We start from the raw sequence: 27,634 nt of genomic DNA, 5'->3' as shown, positions 1-27,634 counted from the left end.
TGCATCATCAATGAATGTAACATAATAATGAGAGCCACCAAGGGAAGATACTTGAGCCGGTCCCCATACATCTGTATGCACAAGCTCTAATTTCTCCTTTTTGTTTTCCTTCCCAGTCTTCACAAAACTCACTCTCTTTTGTTTTCCATACACACAACTTTCATAGAAATCCATATGAACACATTTCAAACCTGGTAAAACATTATTTGAATGAAATACTTTCATGCCTTTCTCACTCATGTGCCCAAGTCTGTTGTGCCATAGCGTTGTATCAGAATTTACAGTAGCTATTTGTTCTCCCTACTCAATTGCAGCAACTGTTCCTGAACATTCATTTTTTTTCTGAAACAATTAAAGTAGAAGGAACAATATGACCTGCACAAAAATATAAGGTGCCTACTTTCACATCTTTTGCTACTACAAGGGAACCTTTTGAAACCTTCCAATTTTTATCATTAAAAATAACCATAGAACCCTCATCACCGAGTTGCCCTGCTGAAATTAAATTCCTACTCAACCTTGAAACATGTCTTACCTCATGTAGTAGCCAATGATTCCCATTTTGCAACTTAACCTTAATTTTTCCCTTTCCAACAATCTGACAGGGTTCATTATTCCTCAAATAAACAAGTTCAAAATCCCCTTGGACATAATCAATGAAATAACCTCTATGAGGTGTAGCATGAAATGAAGCACCAGAATCTAAAATCCATAAATCATCAACACTTTCTAAAGACAAAAGCAAAACATCCTCTTCGGATTTGTTACTTACCACATGTGTCTCCTTATCTCCATCTCGTTTATCTCTTTCTTTTTTCTTTCGATTCCAACAATCTTTCTTTTTATGCTATGGTTTCCCACAATACCAGCAGTCGTTCGGTCCTCTTGATTGAGACCTCCTCCCCTTTGACTTTCCTCTTGATTTTCTACGATTTCTAGAATTACTTCCTCTCTCAGTCGTTCTGCCTCTGCTTTGTGCATTCAAAGCACTTCCTGATGTAGATCCACCTGAGGTTTTCCTATGAGTTTTACTCACTCAAAACAACACCGACCACATCATCATATTTTAGGGTATTAGATCCAGGAATAGAATTACTCATAGCCATTACCAAGTCATTCCAGCTTTTAGGCAAAGAACGCAAAATCAAGAGAGCCCTAATTTCTTCATCAAAATTGATACCCACAGAAGATAACTGACTAGCAATAGTATTAAACTCATTTAAATGATCTGCAATAGATCCATCTTCTACCATTTTCATATTAAATAAATGCTTCATGAGAAATACCTTGTTTGAAGCGGAGGGCGTTTAATACAGTTTCGCTAGGGTTTGCATCAATTCTTCTGTCGTCTTTGCTTTTGTAATATTAAATGCCATTGATGGTGTGAAGCATAATTGAATGCTTCCAAGTGCCTTTCTGTCCAAAAGATCCCAGTCATCATTTGACATAGATCCCCGATTCTTGGTTTTGCCTTCCAACGGCTTCCATAAATCCTTCTGATAAAGATAGTCTTCCATTTGTATCTTCCATAACTAAAAGTTCTCTCCATTAAACCTATCAACCCTCGGCTTACCCTTGTTTGCCATCGCTTCCACTCGACCGTGAGACTTTCCTATAGAGGATAACTGAAAAAAAACCTCGCTCTCATACTACTTGTTAGGATTAAACCACAGACAGAAATAACAATTACATGCAAATATAAAACAATATCAGAAAATAATAGATTACACAGAAAAGAACACAAGACACCAAGATTTAACGTGGTTCACCCAATCCTTGGGCTACGCCCACCAAACAACAAGTTCGATATTATTACGATCCAGTGATTACAACTCGATTACAATCCGTAATCCCTTACAACTCAATACTGCCGCAAGAACCAATTTTTGCATCACTCACTATGAAAGAATCCCTAACCCTAACCTCTTTTATACAAGTATTTTTACCGCTTTAGGGTTATAATTAATAATTACATGTCGGCCGAAAAATCCCAAGCCCCAAAGAATTTATGAAGTATATACAGTACTTTCCTGATCAGTCACAACAATCTAACAATTCATACATACGCTAGCCCAATCATAAACCGTACCACCCATTAATCTGTTCATGAGTGCTATCTACAGAAAGACGATATATGAGGCACGACTTGATCTTGTGTGCCTACCTTTTATCGCGTCCATGAGACAGCACCCGTGCTCTTCTCTAGTAAAAGACTTCTTCACTCCCTTCCTTTAGAGGCCTTGTCGGGAGAATCCATTTCTGCTTGTGAATGGTCATCCTTGCATATCATATAAAATTCCTTCACCTCCTGCATCATTCTTCTCCTTCACATTATACTTCTTCCTCAATTGCTCTTCACCATGCTTTTCCCTTCTGCTCGACACTTCTACTTTATTGCATGATCCTTAGAAAGGAGTTTTCTATACTCCTGATAGCACTCCTAGCTATACGGTATCACCTATCTACCCTTAGTTGTAGTCACTATGTTCAAGCCATCGCACGGTTTTAGAAGGATGCCACATGCTACTACTGGGATCAAACATATAGTGCTGAGATGCAGTATGGCATCGACAGGTGATGTTGTCGTATGGTTTGTTTACAAGTTGTCACCATGCAATATGTTTTGTGCCTTTGTTTCCTTTCCTTACATCGTACATTTCCTGGATGCTGACTGTATGGTGTTGTACGATATGGTTGTATTTTCCTTCTTCTCAATTTATTATTATTAATTTTTTTTTTCAATTTAAATTTTTTTGCCTAAGTCAATGTTATTTCGTCTATCGGGGTGTAGGCCATACCTCTTCGACCTTGTCTCTTGCAGTAAATTTTCAACTTCGAACCATTGACTGAGTTCGATATTTCCTTTCCATTGAGAGTCCATAGTTTGATTGCTCCATTATCGCAAACTTCCCGCACTTTGTATGGCCCAAGCACTTTACTTTTACTTTGCTCGGTTTGATCTTATTGCGCCAATCATACTTTAATACTAATTGTTTGGGTGTATAGCTTGCTTGCTTTAGGTGCTTGTCATGCCACACCTTTCGCCACGATTGCATTATTTCTATTGCCCACTATGTTGTGAGACACCACCCATCCAATTTATTGAGGTTATATGGTCTCTCCCTCAAACTCTCCATATCCCTTAACTTGTTCTCAATAGCAATCCTTAGACTCGGCACCATAAACTTAGCTAGTACTATAGCCTCCTGTCTGTACATCAACTGAAAGAGTGTGTGTGACGTAGTGACCTTGTAAGTGGTACGATAAGCCCATAGTATAGATGGAAACCACTCTTCCCAATCCCCCTTCTTGATTTTGATGACTTTATCTTACTGACACCAATATCTTGTTCGTGACTTTATCCTGGCCATTTGCTCTTGGATAGGACGGGCTTGAAAAAGAATGAAAAATCTTGAGTTTTGTGGTGAGCCTTTTTATCACATGGTCAACAAAGTGTCCCCCTCAGTCGCTCGTAAGCCATTTGCTCTTGGATAGGACGGGCTTGAAAAAGAATGAAAAATCTTGAGTTTTGTGGTGACCCTTTTTATCACATGGTCAACAAAGTGTCCCCCTCAGTCGCTCGTAAGCCTAATGGGTATATTATATTTGGTGATATTATTTGTTATTATATAAATCTCGCCGTACTTAAGGCTGAGTTATCTAGGAGGGCTCGTGCTACAACTCACTTTGTAAGGTATTTCGTCATTATGACGATATACTTGCATCGTCATGCTCTGCTTGCCTTGAGCGGCTTCACAAAATCTAGTCCCTATCTTTTGAAGAACTCTTGTGCATTAGAGGGGTTGAGAGGCATGAAGTCTCTCTTCAGAGGTTTTCTTGCTCTCTGACACGTATCACAACTTACTACCCATTCTCTTGCATTATTGTAGACTGTTGGCCACCACAATCTGCCAACTAACACCTTTCGTGCCATCGTGTTTGGTCCCATGTGTCCTCTTGTAGGACCTTCATGTGCTTCATGTAGTATGCTTGGGACTTCCTCCTCCATAACGCATCAATGAAGGACTTGGTCAGGCCCCATCTTATACAACAATACGTTAATCAACTGAAATGTTTTGCTCCTCAATATTAAATTCCTGCGTTTATTTGGTTCAATCTCTCGTGGAAACTACCTTGTTGAGAGGTATTCCCCTATATTTGTGTACTAGGATGGTAGCACTGCTATTCGGAACAAGTGTGCATTTCGAAAGTCATCATTTACTCATTTGGGTGGCTCTCTTGATTTGATTCATGATAAGTGATCGATGCTTACATGGCTCTTCCCAGGTCGTATGACAATGTTGAATGTAAACTCCAGTAATAGGAGCAGCCACCTACTTACTGGCCCTTGAGTGATAGGTTTATTCACCAAATATATGGGAGCTTGGTGTTCCATATAGATAATGAATGGAGTTTCCAACAAGTAATGTTGAAACTTCTGTATGACGTAAACCATCCCTAGAGCTTCCCTCGCTGTATTGTAGTTCTTCTCAACCTTTGACAAAAGTTTGCTTTCAAAATAGATAATTTGGTTTCGTCCATGATCGCCTCTCTATGCTAGGGTTACCTCGATGGCAAAGTTTGATGCGTCCACATGGATGTGGAATTCCTTGTCCCAGTTTGTATAAGCGAGAATTGGTGCTCCCACTTGCCTCGACTTGAGCTCATTGAATGCCTTTTCGTGCTCTGTTCCCCACATGTAGGACTCTCCCTTCCAAGTCAGCCTATCCAATGGGTAGGACACTTGGGCAAAGTTTTTGATGAATCTCCTGTAGTACTTGATGTGTCCCAAGAATGACTCCACCTTGGTCACATCCATCGGAGGTTCCATCTCCAGAATCACCCGCACCTTGTCTAGATCTGTTTTCAATCCAGTTTTGCACACAATGTGTCCCAATAGTTTCCCTTGAGGCATCATGAATCTGCCCTTTTTCAGATTAAGTGCCAACCTCGCTCGTCGACATTTGTCCATACACTCCCTCAGGGCGACCAGGTGCTTGCCCTCGACACAAAAAAAGGCCAATCATCAAGAAAAGATTTGAAGTTCCCAACCAACAGCTTGTCGAAAATGTGTAGGATGATCCTTTGGAACGTTGCCAGAGTGTTACAAAGTCCAAAGGGCATTTAGTTATATGTGTACACTCTGGCTTCCACCATGAAAGTTGTTTTCAGTTTGTCTTCTTTGGCGATGGATATCTGGTTGTACCTAGAAAATCCATCCTTGAATGAATACATCTCATGTCTCACCACTTCCACCAGAATGCTATCCATGAAAGGTATTGGGAACGGATCCTTGACGGTGACTGCATTCAAACATCTAAAGTCCACACATATTCGGATTTGATTAGCATCCTTCAATGAAATGATGATTAGGGACTCCCACTCACTCATCTGCACTTGAAAGATGATGCTTGCATCAAGCATTCTTTCAATCTCTCCGTTCACCCATGCTGCATAGTTTTTATTCATCCTGTACGAATGCTTCCACATAGATATGGCTTTTTGCACGAGTGGGATCCAATGGATGCAAAGTCTAGGTGGAACCCCCTTTAAATACTTTGATACCTCCCAATCCACTCTATGTTGTTTGAGCCTTAGGAGAATCAATCCATCACGGATCCTTTGTTCACCTTGTTAGTTTCAAGGATTTGGTGACAAAATAACCCTAATTGGTTGACATTGGCTATGAAGGGGGCATTACAATATGCCTTTCCCAAGATTGCTTGTCCACAAGCAATCCCAATGTAATCCAGAAACGACTTATTGAACCAAGCTGAAACCAAGAGTGATCCCAAGGTCCCAAGTTGTCTCTAGAAAGTAATCACCATGTTGACATTGTGCCACTATGATATAAACATCACAATGTGTACAGTTGTGACGCAACTCATCACAATCCCGGTGAAATTGAGTATCCCAAACCATTCTACCTTCCATGCTGAATGCGAGGAGATAGATCTATCTCATGATACAACCAACACTAAATGCTACTTTCATATGTATTCCATTCTGAATACTAGGATCCCACATCAATTTTAGAGATATAGTTCTGCCAATCTGCTGTGCCAGTCTAACACAACTGTCATCAATTTGCAGCAACCTGGGAATGACTCCATCCTTAATTCAAATCCATGAATCCCAAGTCATCGCACTATCACACTCCCAAAACTAGAAGAGACAGATGCCTCTCATCATCTTGTTAGTGCCAATTATCCATCGAACTTTGAGTGAAACCACAAAAATGTGATGAATGTCCATCAAAGGTGCAAAAAAATATTTAAACCATAACAGACTGCTGATGTAATTCAAAACAGCATGAATCAAACTGACATTTATACCTGTGATGGTGTAAGAAATACCTTTAATGTCATGTGCTGCTGGAACCTCATCATCATGCCAATATCCAACATTGGATTAGTGATCCTAATCATACCAATCTTTTCCAACTTCTTCTGTCATAGATTTCAATCTGAAACTTCGTAACCAGCAATGTAGGATAGCCTCCTAATAACAGTGATTGAATTGGAACCGGAAATACTTGGGCTGAAGATACTCCATCATGAACTGAAAGTATAAGATATATAATCAAGGAATTGTAGTAGGGAGATAATTGCTTTTAAATGTGAAGCTTCAAGCTGATTGCAATTATGCTTTTGATTTCAGGTGTTTGCCCATATGGCACCATACAGTTTAGGAAGGGCTGCATGTGTATGCCGGAAATGGCGCTATACTGTACGGACACCCAGTCTTTGGCGCAGAGCATGCATTAATACTTGGCAGGTACATTACAGTAGGTAATTTAGTGGAGAAATATATTTGTCTGGTATTTGTTATGTGAATTTCAAATTTTTGACATGCAAGAATTTTGTTTCCTTAGCTATCTGGAAAAGAAGAAAATTTTAAAATTCTGCAAACAGACTACGGAGGCTCTTGGCGAAAAATGTGGCTTCTTCGTCCTAGGCTTCGTTTTGATGGTGAGTGATTTTGATGGGATATTGTAGAATGTGAATTTAAATTGCTCGGGGACGATGGAATGGATGTATAATAAAGTACAACTTATTATAGGTGCTCCCTGGATATAGAGGCAGATGCAGTGTATGTTAAGGTCCATAAAAATATTTTATATGATTCTCTCTATGCTCTTCTTCACTCCAAGTCTGAATATATCCTACACTAGATCGCTTACAGGCATGCTTTCTCCTACCATTACATTGAAATATTACCTTAGTTTCAAAATGAGGAAATTCTTAAATAAGAAAAAGAACAGACCCAATTTACATTAGTGGTGGACATGTCAAAATCAGCAGATAAAGAGTAAAAATACTAAATCAAAAGACAAACTCCAACAAAGTCCAGACACTGATGCTACAAAGAAGAGTCTGGTCGAAAAGAAAAGAAAAAAGTCAAAGCCTCCGATGAGTGAAAGAGAAAAGTCAGGGGAATAATGAAGATTACATCTCAAAACTACAATGCAATGACGTCTGATCAAAGCATAGGTATTTTTGATAGAACTGAATCTGTCTAAAGCAGATGCTTTTGTGTAATATAAAATCTTTCAATGTACAAAACAAAGGGGATTAACTCAAAGACAAGATAATGAAGGTAAAAATAGATGTTCTATTTCTAAAAGAAACCTCCATGAGTGTCTTATCCCAACACAGAGCAAATCAGAGCAAGGGGATCCAATAATGCTATATTATGTCCATGGGATAAACAAACAAAATTTAACAAGGTCACTGTAGGTAGATACAAAATTCACATTAATAATTTTTCTTAGGAATGGAACTAGGTTGTTGCTTTGAAGTATTTCTAGAATGTGCTTCCTTGTAAATGTATATATTTCTCTGCATGGAAACTCTAGTTGCATTAAACTCAAAATCTTGTGTTAAACCCTGACCAACTGTAACCTACCACATTTGCCATAAAATCTCTGAGTTTTGCCAACATCTACAAAAAGTAACTCTTTTTATATATGCTTGTGCTTTTTCATGCTCACTTCTACTTTTGGAATCAAAAGAACAAAGAAGGTTCAGTAGATTGAAAATGTTCAGTTCAGGTTTAAGGTTAGACCACTTTAATGTATTATTTCTTTAAATAGCTTATTTACAATTAAAAATTTGAACAATACTATGGGTCGTTTCTTTTAACTATAGCTTGACGAATGTCTGGTTTAAAAAGCATAGAGCTGCCTCTAATATAGTGTGACTAGGCCTCTGTTTTTACATACACTCCTCTTAGTTAAAAAAGAAAAATGTATGACTCTTTTGTGATTGGCGCATGAAGTCGGAGGGAAATGTCCCTGACCATTATGCCAGTGCCATCATATATATATATGGACATTTGGGATGTGCTCCTAGCTAGAAATGCCATAGACATTGGGACATTTCCGAGGCCTTTAGGGACTTACTCATGTCAGCCAAAAAGTCCATTTTTTTGAAAAAACATTTATATTTATTTTTGTGCTAGTAATTCTAGCTTGAATGGCCTGTGGGTCCCACCTAGACTATAATGTCCCCATTTTTAGCAGGTTACTGCGGTTGGCTTGTTCAATTCACCATCGCGACCCTCGTGAGCTGATAGTGGGATTTGAGGGTCTCAGTTGTGGGGCTATTGGCTTTCCAACAGCCTATGGTGTGTTTTGGCTCCATTTGAGGGACTTACTATTTTTAGTAAGTCAACTTGTTGGTTCTGATGAGATCAATTGAGTTAGAGGAGTTGAGTGATGCTCTCAGTTTTTCTTTTGGGCTTCCGGTTTGGGCTCCAAGGATCTTGGAGGGAGTGTCTAGTTATAGTAAGTCATCACGTCAGGCTCATTCATAGTCTTTCTTCATCAGGATCACTCTGATGTTGTTAGATTTCGATTTTGATGCTTCTTCTGTTGTTTTCGCAAGATGGGTGAATTATTATTTTTATTCATCTAAATATGTTGAGGCTACTATTTTTGTTGGTGTTGTATGTTGTCACGTGAGTATCATAACTCATTGGAATTGGGTTGAAAAGTTTTAAACCGTGGGTACAAGAAACAGTGACATTGTATGTCAAAATATTATATTATGGTGGAAAAGGTCGTTTTTAGGAGCCAAAAACAATTAATAAATTATATTATAATGACACTTTATTATATTCTAATGTTGTGATGAGGAAGCTTCTTAAGTGAGGTTCATTTGGGAAACTTGTGCCATTTGGAGATTATTAATATTAGGCCATTTGATGGGAAAGACATCCGATTGAATATTTATTTTTCTCTTGTTGTCTTTGTCACAGTTCTGAAGTTTTGAAATTTTGTGCCCTTGCTGATGTAAAGTGCCTTGACAATTTTTGAAGTTTTATCCTTGTTTTCCTGCCTTAGGAATTTTGTCAAATACTTTCCTTGCAGCCTTAGTTTGCTGATGTTTGTTGTTTTGCTATGATTTTTTGAATGCCAATGATATTGATGAATGCAAATGATTGCAAAATAACTAATTGGAAATCAAAGTGATATGCAACTTCTTTTTATTATTTTCCAAATGCAAGTACATGAAATTCTGATGTAAAATGCACACCTACAGCCAAGAGGTATTTTCACAAACACTTGGCATGCATCCTATGAATGACTATGCAATGAGACGTTTTTACAAACATTTGGCATACAAATTGAACAGCTGAATTAAGTTGATTTTCCTTCAATACTTTAATGTTTACAATGACTGAATACTTAGGTAACAAAAAAACATATATTAGTTGTCAAATGTATCCATCTACAATTGCCAAATGTAAATACCAAAAGAACCTAGAATAAGTAGCTGAGATGACATGCATTTTGTCTTTGCTTTTTTTGGATTTGTTTTTTTGGACTGCTTTTTCGGATCTGCTTTTTCGGACTGCTTTTTCGCTTTGCTTTTTCGGATCCGCTGCGAAAACTGAAACCTTTCTCCTTGCCAACTGATGTCAAAAATTAGATGCATGGGCTGAACAAAAATCACTGAATTTTATCTCCCAATTAATCACAAATGAATTGGCTGAATACCATTTCCTCCACTCCCAACTAGGGTTGATATCTCACAACCAAAATTGGCACCTTAGAGTCTTCAAACCCTGAGGCAAATCTGCAAGCACTAAAGCTCTCGACACAATAGATGATTATGCAACTCAAGCAATGCCCCCCCAAAGGCTCCTTATAAAGAATTCATAAGTAACTTCAAAAAACTTCTAGAATAATCTATTACTTTATTCTTTTAAGTGACTTTTTGATATTTTATTACTTTAGTCACTTTAATATTAAATTAATTAAATATAAGGTTACGTTTTAATATTTAATTTTTAATAACCTTATAAGTAATTAATCTAATATTTGTTTTCCCTTTATTTCTTTTCTTTTTAGCCTCCGGGGAAGATTAAAGGCTAAAAAAACAAGTAGCTGGTGCTTGTCAAAAAGGGGACATTACAGTCCGCCCTTCCTGAAATTGCTTGTCCCCAAGCAATGGCCGAACAACAAACTAGTCGCTCCACCTAGATCCCAAATGTAGTCATGAACTATACTGCTGTCAGTCAACGTAGGCTCCTGCAACAACCTTTGAAATATAACCAAGAGGAATCCATGAATGAATCGTGAATCATTGTGCAACTGAACTCCAAATCCACTATTGCCACAGTTAGGAACCCACGAGGCACAAACTCTCGAAATATCAGACCCCAAGTAGAGTAGATCACCCAAACTGTCAACATAATAAACACCATCCACACGACCCACCGTGTTATGCAGAATGCACACTCCAACTCTGCTACAATGGTGACCACTCCCACATGAAACTGCACCAAATACAGAGAATCCACACATTGTACATCTACTGCAGTTAACACAACTCTGTAGATCACCAGCCACTGTCTCATAACCATAACACCCGTGCACTGCTAATGGTGAATAGTCATTACACGGTAGATAGCAAAAACGAGAGCCTAGACGAAACCTGTTTGCCATCAACTCCTCAACACATGGATCAAAAGCAAACTGATGAACATATCCTGCAGTATAATGGTAGTAAAAAGAACCAATCCCAGTCAAAGACTCATCCTGCAGACGTGATACGACCAATTGTGACTGATCATCAGCTAAGTTAGAGGATGATATAGCCAAGGGCGTAGAGTCAACAATAACATCACTAGTCTCTGTGCCCTCCAAGTCAAACATACCAAAATGCTCAGCTGCAGCGCCCAACTTAGCTGAACTTGCCTCCAGTGGAAATGAACCAAATATGCCAATACTAGTGTTGTGGATAGATATATCCTCATCTCCACTGCCTCTATCAACCTCGACCAACGACATCCTCAGATCACCAGACACCACGGTTTGTGACTGTACAGAATCTGGTAAAGACTGAGGTCGTTCTAACTCCATGGTTACCTCAGCTAAATGAAACTGTGACTCCTCGAAAGCCAATTGTGTACTCTCAAGAAACTCAGAAGTCACCTGGAGCTGCTGAGTAAGCTCACTCACCTCATCTTCCTTGACTAATAATGCGTCATATGCTGTACTGCCCCACTCCATAAGATAATCTCTGTCAGCTACCAACTGCATATAATTCTGTCTCAGAATCTGGATAGCCTCCCATAAAGAGTGGATCTCTGTCAAGGAAAGATAACTGCCTCCCTGCTCATCACTAGTAGGAGAACCCCATCCATAAACTGCTAACAACTGACGAGCAGCATCGAAATGCTCACAAGTGATAGAAATGTCTCGCTCGCCAACTCTCAGCTAACTAGACACATGATTGTGCTGACTGATCGAACTCCTATACTCTACCCCTGGTACACTGTCCAAAGGAGTAATCTCAGAATAACTATCATCTGTAATACTGCCATCCAAATCTTGCAGACCAACTGCTGAACTCGTATCATCAAACGGAGCGACTGAAGCATCAACATCAAAAACCTCCGTATCAAAAGTAACTACTGAGGAGACTAAGTCCTCAAAACTGTCCACAACATCCCCCTGGGTGTCATCTGTAATAATCAGATCTTGGGACTTTTCTGTAAATTCTGTCATATCTGAGAGATCATCAACCCATTCCAACAAGAATGGTCGATTGGATACATGAACAATGCCCAACACATGTGTGTAAAAACTAATTCCAGCATCAAACAAGCTGCTGGCATGGATTAGAACTACACCTGGCAAACTACTAATCAAGTCCATGATGGTGCAACAGATACTACTACCAAAGAATGATAGATATCTCTAGTCAAAACGATCCCAAGTACTAAGATAAGGATCCCAACATCTAATCCATGAATGGAAACCAACTGGCAATTCAAGTAAACTTCTCACCTGAGTAATGTGATTAATACAAACTGACTTCACGCACCTGTCTACAATCTCTGAATCTGGAGTGTGAATGCTAGACATATTCATATCATCATCAACATGTGAGCCGACTGTAAAAGGAAACTGAGTCCTTGCTATATGCTTTAACTCTTGAACTGAGCTCACCTCAAGACAAAGATCGTCCACATGTCTCTCAGAATCCTAGAGAGCCAACTGAGTACATACCAAGGAATTCCGAGTATCCTCCAGCTCATGAGAAAGCCGGTCAACCTCCTCCTCCTTCAATGCATCTAAATGGATCCCTGCAAGATAAGGGAGATGATCGCGATTTGAAAGTAGGTGTATGTAACTTACCTTCATTGCCTCCATGCCTTCCCTGATCTGCTGTAAGTCGTCACAAGAAGAACCTGTTGTGACTCCTTTCTGTCTCTCCTGCAGTTGAATCATCCAAATGTGATTCTCAATCAATCCATGCATCCTGTCATGATGAGATAAAGCCGCGACAATATCCTTGTCCCTTGTCTTCAGCTGGCTTGCCAAACCAAGTGAAGAGCTACTAGCCTCTATCTCATGTGAAGAAGCATCCAACTGTCCCTGATACTCATTTTCTGCAAAGTCCTGAATGCTCACTTTCTGAACAACTGTACTATACTCAAACATGACAGTATTCTCAACTGCTGTAACTTCATCCAGCCCAACTGTACTGGAATCACTATTTGTGTCAATCACGCAATCCGGTGTGCCTGTGATATCACCTTCTGATGCAACTAGCTCAACCTACACAACATTTGTAACCCCTTCTGCCTGTGAAGATGATGTAGATAAACCATTACCTAAAGATGTGCTAATGTCTCCCTGTATCGAATCCGCATGTCTGTTAAAGTCATACAAGTTTCTGCCTATCATAGGGAATTTACAATCCTTAGGCCTATCAATCAGGCTCTTTAACCACCTACATGCCATAGGTGACAAATTCCTCTCTTTTGTCCAAACATACCATAAGTCTTCTGCCAAAAGTTTAGAAATTTCATCCTCCTCCTCAAACAAGATTGTGAACATGATGGAGTGCATCGATGCCAATACCCTGCTAGGATGAAACTCGTCCATAATATTCCAAAAAGTATTAAACATCCTGCGAATGTCACCAATACAACCTATTGCCAGCATAATATTTTCAAATCTACACCTTGCAAATACTTCAAGTAATCTTGCCCTCTTTGTGAAATAAGGGTCCCAGATGTTGTCCAACTTTTCGAAGCTTTTTACCATGGCATGAAGTACCTCTCTCATAATCTGATCGTCATAAGAATTAAGGCTAGCTATTATCCTCATGATTTCGCTAATGCAAGAGAGAGCTGTAAGCCTTATTACCTCATCATGATGTCTCAATAATTGGAGCTTAACCAATGAACCAAATGCTAGAGATAAAGTTGTTTGCATAGCATCGGGTCTTGACTGAACAAACTTGCCTAAATAAGTTTCCAACATAGGATTGAGCTGCAAATATGTGTCGAGCTTCTAAACCCAAGCTCTAGCTATACCTTTGTTACTTCCATTAAATGATGGTAAGGTTAGTTTTTCCACCTTACACTGCAAGTCTTGATTTTGCACTCCCTGTTGATTGTTTCTTGGTCTATTTCTCAATTTAAAACCACAAAAGTCTACTAGTGACATGGCAGCCTTGAAATCATCACCTAGAGAGTTGTACTCCCTCAAATAATCACCATATCCCTCTTCTCTTACTTGCTGGTCGTGATTTGCAGCACCCTGTTCTCTCAAAAATGTAGGCATAAGAGGCCTAGGAGTAGCTCTACTTGTTGTTCTAGCATTGCTTTGAGCTGTGTCATTGTTTTCTTGACCCCCATTGTGTCCATTCTGCCCATTAGTCCTATTATGGTTCCTATCATTTCCATTGTTTCTGTTATCTACCAGCTGTCCAAGGATAAGTGATAGTTCTTCTCTTCCTCTTGCCATTTCATCTCTCAACTCCTGTTGCCCTCTTGCAAGAGCATTAAACATTTGCTAGGTACTGCTTTCTTCCATGAGTTCTAAAGGACTTAAGCCCTTTCTTGCCCTGTTATAGAATTTATCCAAAGGATTTATGAATGGAACATTTGGAAACTCTTCACTCATAACCCGTACAGGATGGCAGGAACTTTAGCTCTGATACCACTGTAAAGTGCCTTGACAATTTTTGAAGTTTTATCCTTGTTTTCCTGCCTTAGGAATTTTGTCAAACACTTACCTTGCAGCCTCAGTGTGTTGATGTTTGTTGTTTTGTTATGATTTTTTGAATGCCAGTGATATTGATGAATACAAATGATTGCAAAATAACTAATTGGAAATCAAAGTGATATGCAACTTCTTTTTATTATTTTTCAAATGCAAGTACATGAAATTCTGATGTAAAATGCACACCTACAGCCAAGAGGTATTTTCACAAACACTTGGCATGCATCCTATGAATGACTATGCAATGAGACGTTTTTACAAACATTTGGCATACAAATTGAACAGCTGAATTAAGTTGATTTCCCTTCAATACTTCAATGTTTACAATGACTGAATACTTCGGTAACAAAAAGACGTATATTACTTGTCAAATGTATCCATCTACAATTGCCAAATGTAAATACCAAAAGAACCTGGAATAAGTAGCTGAGATGACATGCTTTTTGGCTTTGCTTTTTTCAGATTTTCTTTTTTGGACTGCTTTTTCAGACTGCTTTTTCGGATTGCTTTTTCGACTCTGCTTTTTCGCTTTTATTTTTCAGATTGCTTTTTTGGATTTTCTTTTTCATACTGCTTTTTCGGCTTTGCTTTTTCGCTTTGTTTTTTCGGATCCGTTGCGAAAACTGAAACCTTTCTCCTTGCCAACTGATGTCAAAAATTAGATGCACGGGCTCAACAAAAATCACTGAATATTATCTCCCAATTAATTACAAATGAATTGGCTGAATACCAATTCCTCCACTCCCAACTAGGGTTGATATCTCACAACCAAAATTGGCACCTTAGAGTCTTCAAATCTTGAGGCAAATCTGCAAGCACTAAAGCTCTTGGCATAATAGATGATTATGCAACTCAAGATGTCTCAAATGCCCCCCCCCAAAGGCTCCTTATAAAGAATTCATAAGTAACTTCAAGAAACTTCTAGAATAATTTATTACTTTATTCTTTTAAGTGACTTTTTGATATTTTATTACTTTAGTCACTTTAATATTAAATTAATTAAATATAAGGTTACTTTTTAATATTTAATTTTTAATAACCTTATAAGTAATTAATCTAATATTTGTTTTCCCTTTATTTCTTCTCTTTTTAGCCTCCGGGGAAAATTAAAGGCTAAAAAAACAAGTAGCTAATGCTTGTCAAAAAGGGGACATTACAGCTGAAGTATAAGGGTTTGAGATCTATATCTGAAGTATTGTAGATTTAATTCTGAGATTGCTTGGCAAATTGTGTCGAGGTATATGATTTGTCATTATCTTACTATATTAACTGTTGCTAACGAGAAGTTTAATTTTTCTTGCTGTTTGAGGTTGTTTTGGAATTTGTAAAGGGATCACTGGAATTGTTCTATCAAATTGTGTGTTGGTTATTTTGGAGTTGGTTGAGCACCAAATTTATATCTGTTGTTGGGTGTTATTTTCTATCTGCACTTTGGGAGCAACATTTTTCAAATCTGCAGTTGCATTTGTTTGTCAAAGAATTCTTTGTTGCTGCTAGTCCATTTCAGAGGGTTTCAAGGCATGTCTCACCTGTAAGTTCATTGATTGTAACTTCTAATTTTTCTGGGTATTGTTGATTTAAATAATAGGGGACATTTTATCAACTGAGTGGTTGGTATTTTGTGAAAAATACTCAGTATCTAAGTTGATATTAAAATCTGAAATTTTTTAGTTGTATATTCCCTATGTAATATCCAAATATTTGAGTTGAAATTATCATTGCAATATCTTCTATTTTGTAGCTATATTGTTGTATCAAAAATTGCAAAACCTCGAGAACAAAAAAAAGAAATCAATTCTTCAGCACAAATTGTTTGAGAGCCAACAGGTTTCATTAAGTTGACACTAAGTAGTGACAGAAAGTTATAAATCTACATCTATACCTCACTCTATATCAATCCCAAGTTTAAATAGGAAAGTTGGAATTATAAACTGCAAAAATTTGCAAGGGTGAGAGAGAATACATTGGTGAGACCATTGCAATAGGAAAATTGAAAGACATTTGCCTCCATTGGTTGAGTAAGAACATTAGGAAGAGTGAATGAAAGTATGGACACGAGGAACAAAGTTGTCCTCAATTTCGACATAACAAAATTAAGGAAACCCTATGCAATTTTCTCTTGGGTTTGTAGGTGTTACCTCTGAAATTTGATGTTCTAAGTGATGCATCATAAAACTAATTCTTCATCTCTTGATTTGCCCTGCGTTTCACGTCTTGAAAACCTAGTTTTTGAAGGTTTCCATTAAGTTAATCATCTTAGTGCTTGTTAGGATGAGTTTCTCTTCTTTGACTACAAGCGCTTGACTTTTGGTAACCTTCATGTGTTTTGTTTTTGTTTTTGTTTGTATGTTTAGTTTTTGATCTTGTTTTTTCACCTAGGATTATAGCCCTTGAGATTCAGCTCGTTTCAAGCTATTGTAGGCCTCAAACAAAGTTGTCTAGATCAAGTAATTAAAGTTTTAAGTAGTTGCAGGTGGGGTTTTTCGGCCTGACTGCACTTCTTTATAAAAAATCCTTTAGAGGTGGGACTTTTATTGATAATGGTGTGAAATAAAAATATCATTTATATGTAAAGTGGGTTTAGAACCCCATTTTCAAATTTCGCATCATTCTAAAAAGTTTTGATAATAGTTTTTAATGTTTGAATGCAAAGGTGGGGTTTTCCATTCTAATTGCATATTATATCATTAAACTATGGTTACATATAAATATATTAACATGAGGCATTTTTTAATGCAATGAAGTTATTTAACATTGTGTGTCATCATAATGCAAACCACTTTAAAACTTTACTATCAATATATTTTAAGTCCCAAATGCGTAAAGGTGGGCTTTTAAATGTAAATACATTTATTAAGTTTAAAACATAGAATTTAACATGTGAAAGTGAGGCTTTAAGATGCGTTTGCATATAAGAATCCGTTATTATAAATTTTATAACTTAAAGGCTTTTTAGTGGTGCATTCCAAACCTTTACTCATGCATTTGCATATGAAAATTCCGTCTTTAATGACTTAAAGAGATGGGTGGCAATTTTGAGCCCAAAATAATATGTTTTTAATTCTCAAAAACATATCATTATGTTTTTGCCTTATGTTTTGCCTATCAATGACTTGGGTGGCGATTTTGAAGAAGAATGAATGTTTTTCCTCACATGTTATTATGCATACAAGTGCATAGTGGCGATTTTGAATGCAAACACACTTGTTTTTAAGCTCTAAAAGTTCGTCATTACTTATCAAAGACTCATATTTTTGTCTTAAAGAGATGGATGATGATTCGGCGGCCAAAAGCATATGTTTTTGGAATTGAGTAGCCCGTTTTTACACTTGGATACATGAAATGACCAAGGGTGGCAATTTTGGAAGGCATTGCATGCATATGCAAATGATATTAAAGGCTGCATTTGTCATTCAAATGCTCTAGATGGTATTTTTAGAGAGGAGTGCATATTATTTTGCATTCAAATAAAACGTTTGTACCCTTCCAAGCTGTGTTTTCCTTCTACTTCTCATGGGCTGTGATTCCATTGATGATACCACAAATAAATGCCTCAAAACAAAAAACATTTTTACTTCCCAATACTAGCATTTTTGGGGAAAAACCAGTAGTGATGATTTTGTTAAAGATTGCATGTTTTATTCCACATGCATATTGATAAAAACAGCTCGTCCAAGGGCATGTTTTGGCTAAAGACGACCCATTAAGAGAAGATTTGTGCATTCAATCTCAATGTTTTTGTTAAAGCAAGTAGCTTCGGTCTGACAATAACTGTAATCTAGATTAATATATACATGTGTGTGTGTGTGTGTGTGTATATACACACACACACTAGTACGATGTACATACTATTTTATATATATATATATATAATGGCAGTATGTGAAATTTTGCATTTGATCGATACAATGGAACTGATGAAAAAATATATATATATTATTTGAGATTACATCTCAGTCATGATCAAAACTTATTTTGATTCCTTTGATTGATCTGTATTATATTGGGCTGCATATGAATAGAGTTCATACTGATCGGTTATACATGGTTAAGACTTGTGTTAAGTCTAATTAAATCGGGTATGATAAGCCAACACCGAACCGGTATAATGGTGAATGTTCACGTCTCCATTCAGAGACATGCCCATTCACCCTCACACCACTCCGTGTGATATATATACTTGATCTGCGTGACATAACAAGGCATCAAAGGATCGATTTACATTTCAAGTTCAAGAACATTTTAATATCTCTGTTATTTCTGTACTAATATATACAGATTCAGGAGCAAATCTATTCTTTGACATTAGTGTTCATACCTGCAATCAAAAGTTGTGCATCAGTCAGCCTCAAATTTGAAATCTAGTAAGAAACTTTTCATGGTATCAAAGCCTTGTTAAGGAGAGATCTCATTAAGTTTAAGAGATCAGATTTCAGATTAAATTGCAATCTCTCATTACTCCTCAAGATGACAAACATGTTAAGATTCGAACACCATCTTACAACTGTTGATAACTACACATCTTGGAAACTTTGTATAATGATGCTATTAAAAGAAAACAAATTAGAATCTTTTGTAAGAGAAGAAAAATAACCTAAAGATGTTCCAGAGAAAACTCAATGGATCGAAAATAATGAGAAAGCCATGAAGATAATCATGGATGCCGTTCGAGATCACATAGTGCTTATTGTGGCAAAACATGCAACAACATATTGCATGTTTAAAGCTCTTGAAAATGCATTCATAGTAAATAACATTGGTAGAAAACTTGCTCTTAAAAGACAATTGAATAATATTAGCATGAATAAAGGAGAAACAATGAACGCCTTCTTCATGAGAATCACAGAATTGAGGGATCAATTATCTTTTGTTAGTTATGAGATTGACAACCAAGAGTTATCCCTAATAGCATTAGGAGGACTTCCAAATTCTTGGGAGTCCTTTGTACAAGGTATAAGTGCAAGATCTAAAATTCCAAAACTAAATCGATTAAAGATCTAATCGTCTTCAAGAAGAATCGAGATTAATGATTAAAGGCAAACATAAAACCCTAGATGAAGATATTTATGTTCTTAACACCAACTCTCATAAGAAGGGTAAGAAGAACACCAAAAGGAAAATAAACTTTCATGGAAAAGGATAGTCAAAACAAAAGAAAGATGTAATCTCCCCACTTTGAATAAATATATCAATAATAAATAAATAAATAAATAAATAATTCTTAATTTATTATAATTTAAGAATATGATATATAAATTAATAAAATCAATAATATAATTTTTATATTATTTGGAATGAACAAATAATATATAATTAGTATGATAATAATAATTAATAATATATTGTGTTAATATATTATTCATAAATAATAATATATTAATTTATATAGTGCAATATTATATATGAACAAACTACTAATAATGAATAGTAAATATGTTCAACATGTAATAATGAAGATATAAGTAAAAAATAATAATTAATTAAACAATATTATAAAAAGAGAATAGGTCCCAACAGTTGTGTCTTTTGGATGTAATTGTTCATTGCATATATATTAAGAACAAGTTCACTCAAAAGGGAAGGAGACTGGGGGGTGAATAAGCAACGATCAGAGATTAAATACATGAGGAACAGGGTAAGCAGCGTCAACTCCAGCAAGTCAAAGTCAATGGAAATCTGATTCATGCTGTATGGAGGAGATAGGCGACCAGAACTTCCAGTGTCCACCTTATAATCTACATTCCCAGTCTATGGAATGGATTTAAGTGAAGAACGAAGGATAGAGCACACAATATTTAGTATTTCATTACTGTCAAGGAATAGTACCAAGCAGAAATTTAACCGCAGCCCATACGTATGTTTACCCGCAGCCATGAGGAGCTGGATATAAAATTTCAATACCAGTTTAGAATCATAGACATATTTCTTCACCTCTCATCACACGAGAATATTAGGGAGAGACAGATGTAATAACAACTAAGTCTTTCACCGACACGGTCCATTAATAGTGGGATGGATTACGGGACAGATTTAATGATGCTTCACGATATTGTACAGTGATTTGCTGCAGACCATTGATAGCAGCTATCAATATTACAATAGTTGTGTTAGACAATAACCATGTAAGAGGAAAGCATGAACCAGATTGGGGATTCTATCGTCTGAAAGTAGAGAATAAATTCACGATTTAAAAATATAGTCTTTGAACATGACATATTTAATAATCTTCTTATTGTTACCCTCTATATAAGCTCCAAATAGTCGGATGACATAACCAGATGTACAAACATACTTATGAATTCAATATTCATCATCAAGCAATTTATCTTCTGAAGTATAAGATCGTTACTGGTAACCATTGCATCCAATAGATTGAATGAAAACACGTCTGGTCATATACGGAGAACCATATTACTTCATATGAGAAATAAGTAGTATTTTTGGTACAAGGTTTTCAGGAGGCTGTAAGTGATCTAAACCCTTCCTATTTGTTGCATCAGAAGTCTTATGTACAGATTTTGTTCCAAATTTATAGTATGATCATTATCAGTCAGTACCAATCTGATATTTACAAATAGATGATTGTCAATATTGAAGTCATCAGCAGTACACATGATCATGAGAGACCAAGAAGGAAATGATTAAATGGGGAATGTAACAATAGAACCTACACTTTTGGAGAAAAAGAAATAAGAACGTTATAGACAGGGGCTATCAATAACATGGATGGATAAGGAAATAATGGACTTAGAATAGGAAGAGGGAAAAGAAAATAAAGACATAATATCCTCCAACAAATATGAATGAGGGAACCATTCAATCAAATCAGATATGAGTGGAGGAACAATGATGTAGTTCTGAAATACTAAAGCTTTTATATATTTTTAAGGAGTGGAATACACATAGATATAGATATAGGAAGAAATGATAGAAACTTTATAAGGACAAGGATCTAATTATGGGAGTTAAAAAATCTGTATTTATTATCAATCAACTAGGCGGAAGGAAAAATATAAGTAATTTTATAAAATTAAGTCCTAATTGAGAATTTAGATTAAATTATGAAAAAGACTTGTCCAAAATTCAATGTTTCAGATGTGATCAATGTGGACATTATGCACTAAATTGTCCCAATCGATCAAAATTTCAAGCATCATTTGCCAAAACTGATAAATCAATTGAAGGTCAAGATTCTGAGCAATATGCCTTCTACTCAGCCTTGTCTAGTCAAATATCAACCAAGTCCAACACTTGGATAATTTACAGTGGATCTTCAAGACACATCACTGAATATCAAGATAACCTAGACAAGGTGCAAATATAATCAGATGAAGAAGTTACAACTGGGGATGATTTTGCACATTTCGTAAAAGGAATTGGGACCTGCACCATCAAATTAAAATCCGGAAAATCTATTTATCTTTCTAGAGTTCTATATATACCAGGTATTAAAAGGAATTTGATATCTATATCAGCCCTTGAAGATGAAGGTTATAGAGTTACTTTCATGGAAGGCAACGTGCTAGCACGGGCAAAGAATTCAACTATAAAGAAGGCTCAAACAATAAGAGTACAACAAGGGCTATTATATGAGCTTTGCACTAAGACAAATCTTGCATTTGTTCATGAGACTTAAAATACAAATGAAAGCTGGCATAGAAGATTAGTGTTGTGAAGTTTTCACATCATCGCCCCAAAATTTTTGGGTACCCCCTTTTTTTGATTGCCTTGGCAATAATTTTTCGAAGTTGTCCAAAATTTTTTGATTTTAGAAAATTTTACGCCTTGGATGCCTTCAGAGCAAGAAGGAGGAGGTTAAATTTATTTTTCACCTAGTCTTGGCTCGATTTTCCAGAACTGACAATTTTATCCTTAGGCCGAACAAATTTCAAAGACGACATTTTTTTCGATGGTTAGAACAATATTCGGTAGGATAAATTTACAAATTTTTGGACTTAGACGATTTATTTTGAAAACTGGATGTAATTGTGTAATTTTGAGTATTTTTTTAGAATAATTTTTTTTTAAAGATTACAATTGTTTCGGAAAATCTTTTATTTTTATGGTGAAAAGAAAATTTTGTGATAGTGAAAATGAAAATGGAAAAAATCGATTTTAAGTGCCAGGAAAAGGGATTAATTTGTTAGAAAAATTGGAATTGTTTGCAAAATGAAATTGGAAAAATTGGAAAAATTGCATTAATTTTGGGTTGAAATATCGCCTAGAAGATTTTTAAATGTTGAAAGAAATTGGTGAATTAAAATTGAAAATCAATTTTGGCTAGCTAGAGTTGATTTTAATGATATTTTAATTGCCAACACACTTTAAATGATAATTTTTGGCATCTCCTAGTCTCTCCTAATTTTATTTTGCAATTTTTGGACTTAATCGGCTATTAAAAATGCAAATTTCACTATAGGCAACATTAATTATGGTTTAACATTCAAATTTGGGCCAGAATTGTGCACTAATTAATTTTTTCTCTTCTATAGGTGCAAGTCGGCCAGCTTGGAGGAGTGAAGGGAAAGTGGTATAAGAGGGGCTCCCCCCCTCTTATTTCTTCATTCCATTCCATCTTCCCTTCCAAGTGCTTGAGTGAATTTTGAAGAAGACAGCGATTTTTTTAAGGAGGGCAATTTTTTCCAGATTTTGGCATTTTTGCAAAGGTAGATTTTTTCATTGTTGAGGTCTGATTTTCTCCCTTGTTGGGCGATTCAGGGCAAATTCAGATTTTTCTTGCTTGGGCGAATTTTGTGGAGGCCTGATTTTTTTTTCTTGCAAAGGGGCTGCAATTTTATATCAGATCTGTTCATGGACAACAAGCTAGGGTTTTGAGGCATGTGTTATCATCTATGGTTTTGGTGCCTCCATTGTGGACTGTTTTGGGCAGCATTAGATTCATTTTTCAGATCTGATCCTTGGCGTCAATTCCAGTATTCGTAAGGCAGCAAGATCCATCATATTTGGGCACCTTCATTTTGGGCAAGTTGCATGTGCATGTTAGGGTTTTATTGGTGGTAACTTCTAGGGCATTTTTGGATAGAATTTGGATAGTGTTTTGGAGGTCTGATTTATATCATTTATGACAAATATGAAGGCCTGATTTGACAAGTTTTATTGCAGCACTGCATGCCCTAGCTGGGTCATAACCAAACTCTAGCAATGCTCATTGACATCTTCTACTATTGGCAACTTTTTTGAAGGATATTGAAGGCAGATTTGAGGACATTGTTTTGTGCCCTAGATCAAGTATTTCAATGACAATTTCCAGAATTTAATCAAGTCTGATTCGGACAACATAAGGGCAGATTTTCACACATTTTGGTGCCCTAGACAAGGAGTTTTTATAAAGACTTTCAGTATTTGCATAAGGTGGACAGAATTCCAAGGTCTTATTTCATTGCCATGACTTCACATTCTTGCTTGGAGGACCAAATTTTCACATGCTGGACAAATTTCCAAAGGTGTTCTTTGTTGGTAGAAGGATGAACTTCATTCCGTGTTTGGAGGCCACTCTAAGGGCAAGGTTGTCTCTCTCTCTTGTTCTTGCTTGGTTTCGTTCCTCTTCTCTTGCTTGTACTCTTCATCCACCACTTCATCATCCCATTGATAGGTTGGAGTTGGGAGATATAAGTGTAGTTTTCATGATAGGTCACTTGGAGAGGCAGAAATAAGCTAGACCACCCTAGGTATTGGAGAGGGATTCATAAGTGCAGTCCATCCTGAGGCACAGAGAGGCAGAAATAAGTGGTAGTCCCACCTCTAGGTTGAAGATTGGAGATTGATAAGTGTAGTGATAGGACTTGGCAAGGCAGAAATAAGTTAGAATCTATCGATAGAAAGAAGGTTGGAGATCGATAAGGGTAGTCCATATCACTTAGAACAAAGGGGTAGAACTAAGTGTTTAGGATGGTAGATGTTAGTGCAAGCAAGAACCCAAGAGGAACGTATACCAAAAAAGACAAGGAAGACATGATGTCAAAGACTGTCTTCTTCTCGAAATTGAAGCAAGTCTGTGACATCGATAGTGGCACTATAAACATGATACAGTTGAGAGACAAACGATGGATCAAGCTGCCAAGTTCGACTAGGACAATCAAGATGCCTACTTCACTCTCCTAAAATAGAATTGGGTACATGAAGGCAAGAAGGGAGTCACCAAGACATCAAGGTTCACCCGATCAGACTTCAAATCAGAGTATGGCAACCTCGTTGTGCTGTTCAACTGAGTCATGGGCGTCTCACAAGGTATGCAATTTGACAATTAGATGTATTACTCTTGATGAAATTGTAAATAGAAAGGGAAAATTTGATTGGGCTAGAATTATAAGTGAAAATCTAGAATTACAACTTAAGGCAGTGCAAAACTAGAAGCAATTCCACATGGGGTCCTAGCCCTTCTATTTGATTGCAAGCTGGCAAAGGTTGAAGTGCAAGCTTTGGTGAAGAATGAAATTGGGTGAAGGGCGAATTTGGTTGAAGATTGAGATTCAAGAAGCCCCGCAATTTCAAGAAAGAGCGGATTAGTAGAAGAGATTAGAAAATATTTGAGGCTAGGTAAGGCTTGGCTATTCGTGCAAGCTAGCTAGCTTGGATTCGAATGGGAAGGTTGGAAGATCAGGAAGGTTAAGGAAGGCAAAGATAATGGGGGAGGTTAAGTTCGATTTCAAGGTAGTGGCCAAGAGCAAGGCTCTCAAGTTGCAAAGAAGTTCATATCTAGGGAAGCCATTGAGGCCAAGGCAAGATTACCCCAAGTGCATGAAGACCTCATCCTTTCAGCATCAGGACATCAAGTACAAGCAAGTTCAAGTGGTGATGAGAAAGTTTCTAAGGACAAGCTCAAGCATCCAAGGCTTCACCTTATCTCAAGGATTGAATAAATTTATAAGTTTGATGAGGTGGCACTTTCATGTGCATGCAATCAAATCATGCCAAGTGTCCTATGTTCTCATTGGTTGACAAATTATTGTAATTTTCTCATTGGACCACAAAGTTGATGCCCTCATGTAATTGGTTGAATAATGGTAACCCTAATTAGGGTTTGTAAGATATAATCTTGGCCCTCGATTTTGCCTCTTAATCTCAGCCATTCATTGTAATTTGGAGCCTTTATGTAAGGCCAATTTGCTCTCATTTGTGAGGGAGTTATGTTGGAGAATTGTTGCCAAAATAATATCAAAATTGTTCTCTATTCATTGTTGTGGCTTGCATGTGGATATACATGATCATTTTGGCGTATTGCATGGTTCTTCTCATCTCTCAAATTAAAAGTAGGATTTCATTTCATGTTGTTAGAGTAGAAGTAGATGGCTAATTGTATGGTGATGTTAGTGAATGTTTGATAGGGACCTATATACTAGGCTACTAGCATCCCAATGGCTTGTTAGGAAGCCTTGTGTGGTAATCTAGTCCAATCGCTCCTAAGTTCTTCTTGCATATCATCTTTCGGCTTGTACTTCAAGTTGGGTTCGAAGATAGGTGTCAATGTGAAAATCCTAAGAGTATCCCTTAGAATCATCACACCAATGGAGGTAATGCCGCTGACAAGCTTTCATTTGGTTAGATCCCCGTCCATTTCCTAATTTCTCCATCCATAGGAGTAGTAGTAGAGCAATAAGCATTTAGTGGTAGGAGTAGTTGAAATTGAAAGTGATCAAGGAGAAAAGAACAAGTCAAGCAAGCGAAGTACCAACAAGTTATCTTCAAATGAATAACGTAAGCCTGCCTACATGATTACCAGCAAATCACATTGATAATTGAGTTAGTATCCACAGGTGTAACGAACATTGGAGTTTGCTCATGTGTTCATGAGTATTGACTTTTCAAGAGAGGAATTGTGTGTTTGATACTTCGTATTAGATATTCAATTGCTATATATTATGTAGTGGTACAAAACTGACATCAACAATTAGGTCATATCAACTTTTGTGCTCTAACATCTATGGGAAAGTTAGTAACTAGAATGCCTAAATTAAGTCATATTCACAATGAATCCTGCAAAGGTGGTGCCTTTGGGAAAAACACTAAAAAGTCATTTCCTCATAGTTTGAGCAAAACTAAAGATGTGTTAGAACTAGTGCACTCTGATCTTTGTGGACCCATGTCTACACCATCTATAGGAGGGTTCTTGTACGTGATATTTATTGATGATTTTTCAAGGAAGACATGGATATACTTCCTTAAGTGCAAAGAATCTGAAGAGATTCTTTCTAAATTTAAAGAATTAAAAACTATCACGGAAAACTCCTCAAAATAGAAAATTAAAGTTCTAAGAATAGATAATGGGAAAGAACACACTTTTGAAATATTTAAAGAATTCTGCAAACTTTTTGGGATTAAGAGGGAGTTCACAGTTGCCTAAAATCCTCAACAGAATGGAGTGGCTAAAAGGAAAAATATAACCATTGTAGAAGTTGCTAGGGCTATGATATATGATTGAAACTTGAGCATGTCATTTTGGGCTGCAGCATCTAATACAACAGTCTATATTTAGAATAGAGGTCTTCACTCACATTTAGACAACAAAACTCTTGAAGAAGCATTTTCAGGAATGAAACCTGACATTAGTGATTTAAGGATATTTGGATAACCCGTGTATGTGCATGTACCTAAGAAGAAAAGGACAAAGTTAGAACCTACTGGAAGAAAAAAATTCTTATTGGTTTTAGTGAAATAGTAAAAGGGTATAGAACATACATACCTGGATAGAAACAAATAGAACTTAGTAGAGATGTCATCTTTGAAGAAGATATTGCTTTCAAAAGAGCCAAAATTTCAGATGAACTAGATACAGATGACTTATCCTTTTCCTTAGAAGAGGCTCCTGCTCTTGAGATTCAGAGGGAGTACCTTGAAGAAACTTCAAATGAAATTGAGATCCTTCTTGAGACTCAAGAAGAAAGTCTTGATAATAATTTTAAATGGCCACTTTGGGCAAGGAAAATTATATAGGAAGGAGATGAATTTGCAGCACCTTTAAGGACATTCAGAGAAATCAAAAGACCTCGAAAATTAACATACAATGCATTCATGTGTGAGAGTCCAAACTGTGAACCTTCTAATGCTTCAGAAACACTTCAACATCAAGCTTGGAGAGATGCCATA

The 27,634-nt window shown here is 36.8% G+C and overlaps 1 protein-coding gene across 3 annotated transcripts in view; it reads left to right on the top strand.

Moving 5' to 3' along the window:
* The window catches only part of FBP7 (F-box protein 7), a 250,043-nt gene that overhangs the window by 53,390 nt on the left and 169,019 nt on the right, over positions 1-27,634 (top strand). For all 3 annotated transcript variants that reach the window (XM_089792234.1, XM_089792235.1, XM_089792233.1), the window contains 2 exons: positions 6,661-6,777; positions 6,875-6,971. In XM_089792234.1, the coding sequence (XP_089648360.1) occupies positions 6,661-6,777; positions 6,875-6,971 (214 nt within the window). The remainder of the gene's footprint in view (positions 1-6,660; positions 6,778-6,874; positions 6,972-27,634) is intronic.

Source organism: Cupressus sempervirens, chromosome 7 (genome assembly GCF_028749045.1).
Source record: "Cupressus sempervirens isolate cs-2001-9-10 chromosome 7, ASM2874904v1, whole genome shotgun sequence".
In the NCBI taxonomy this organism is placed as follows: domain Eukaryota; kingdom Viridiplantae; phylum Streptophyta; class Pinopsida; order Cupressales; family Cupressaceae; genus Cupressus; species Cupressus sempervirens.
This window is presented reverse-complemented; position numbering and strand designations above follow the sequence as displayed.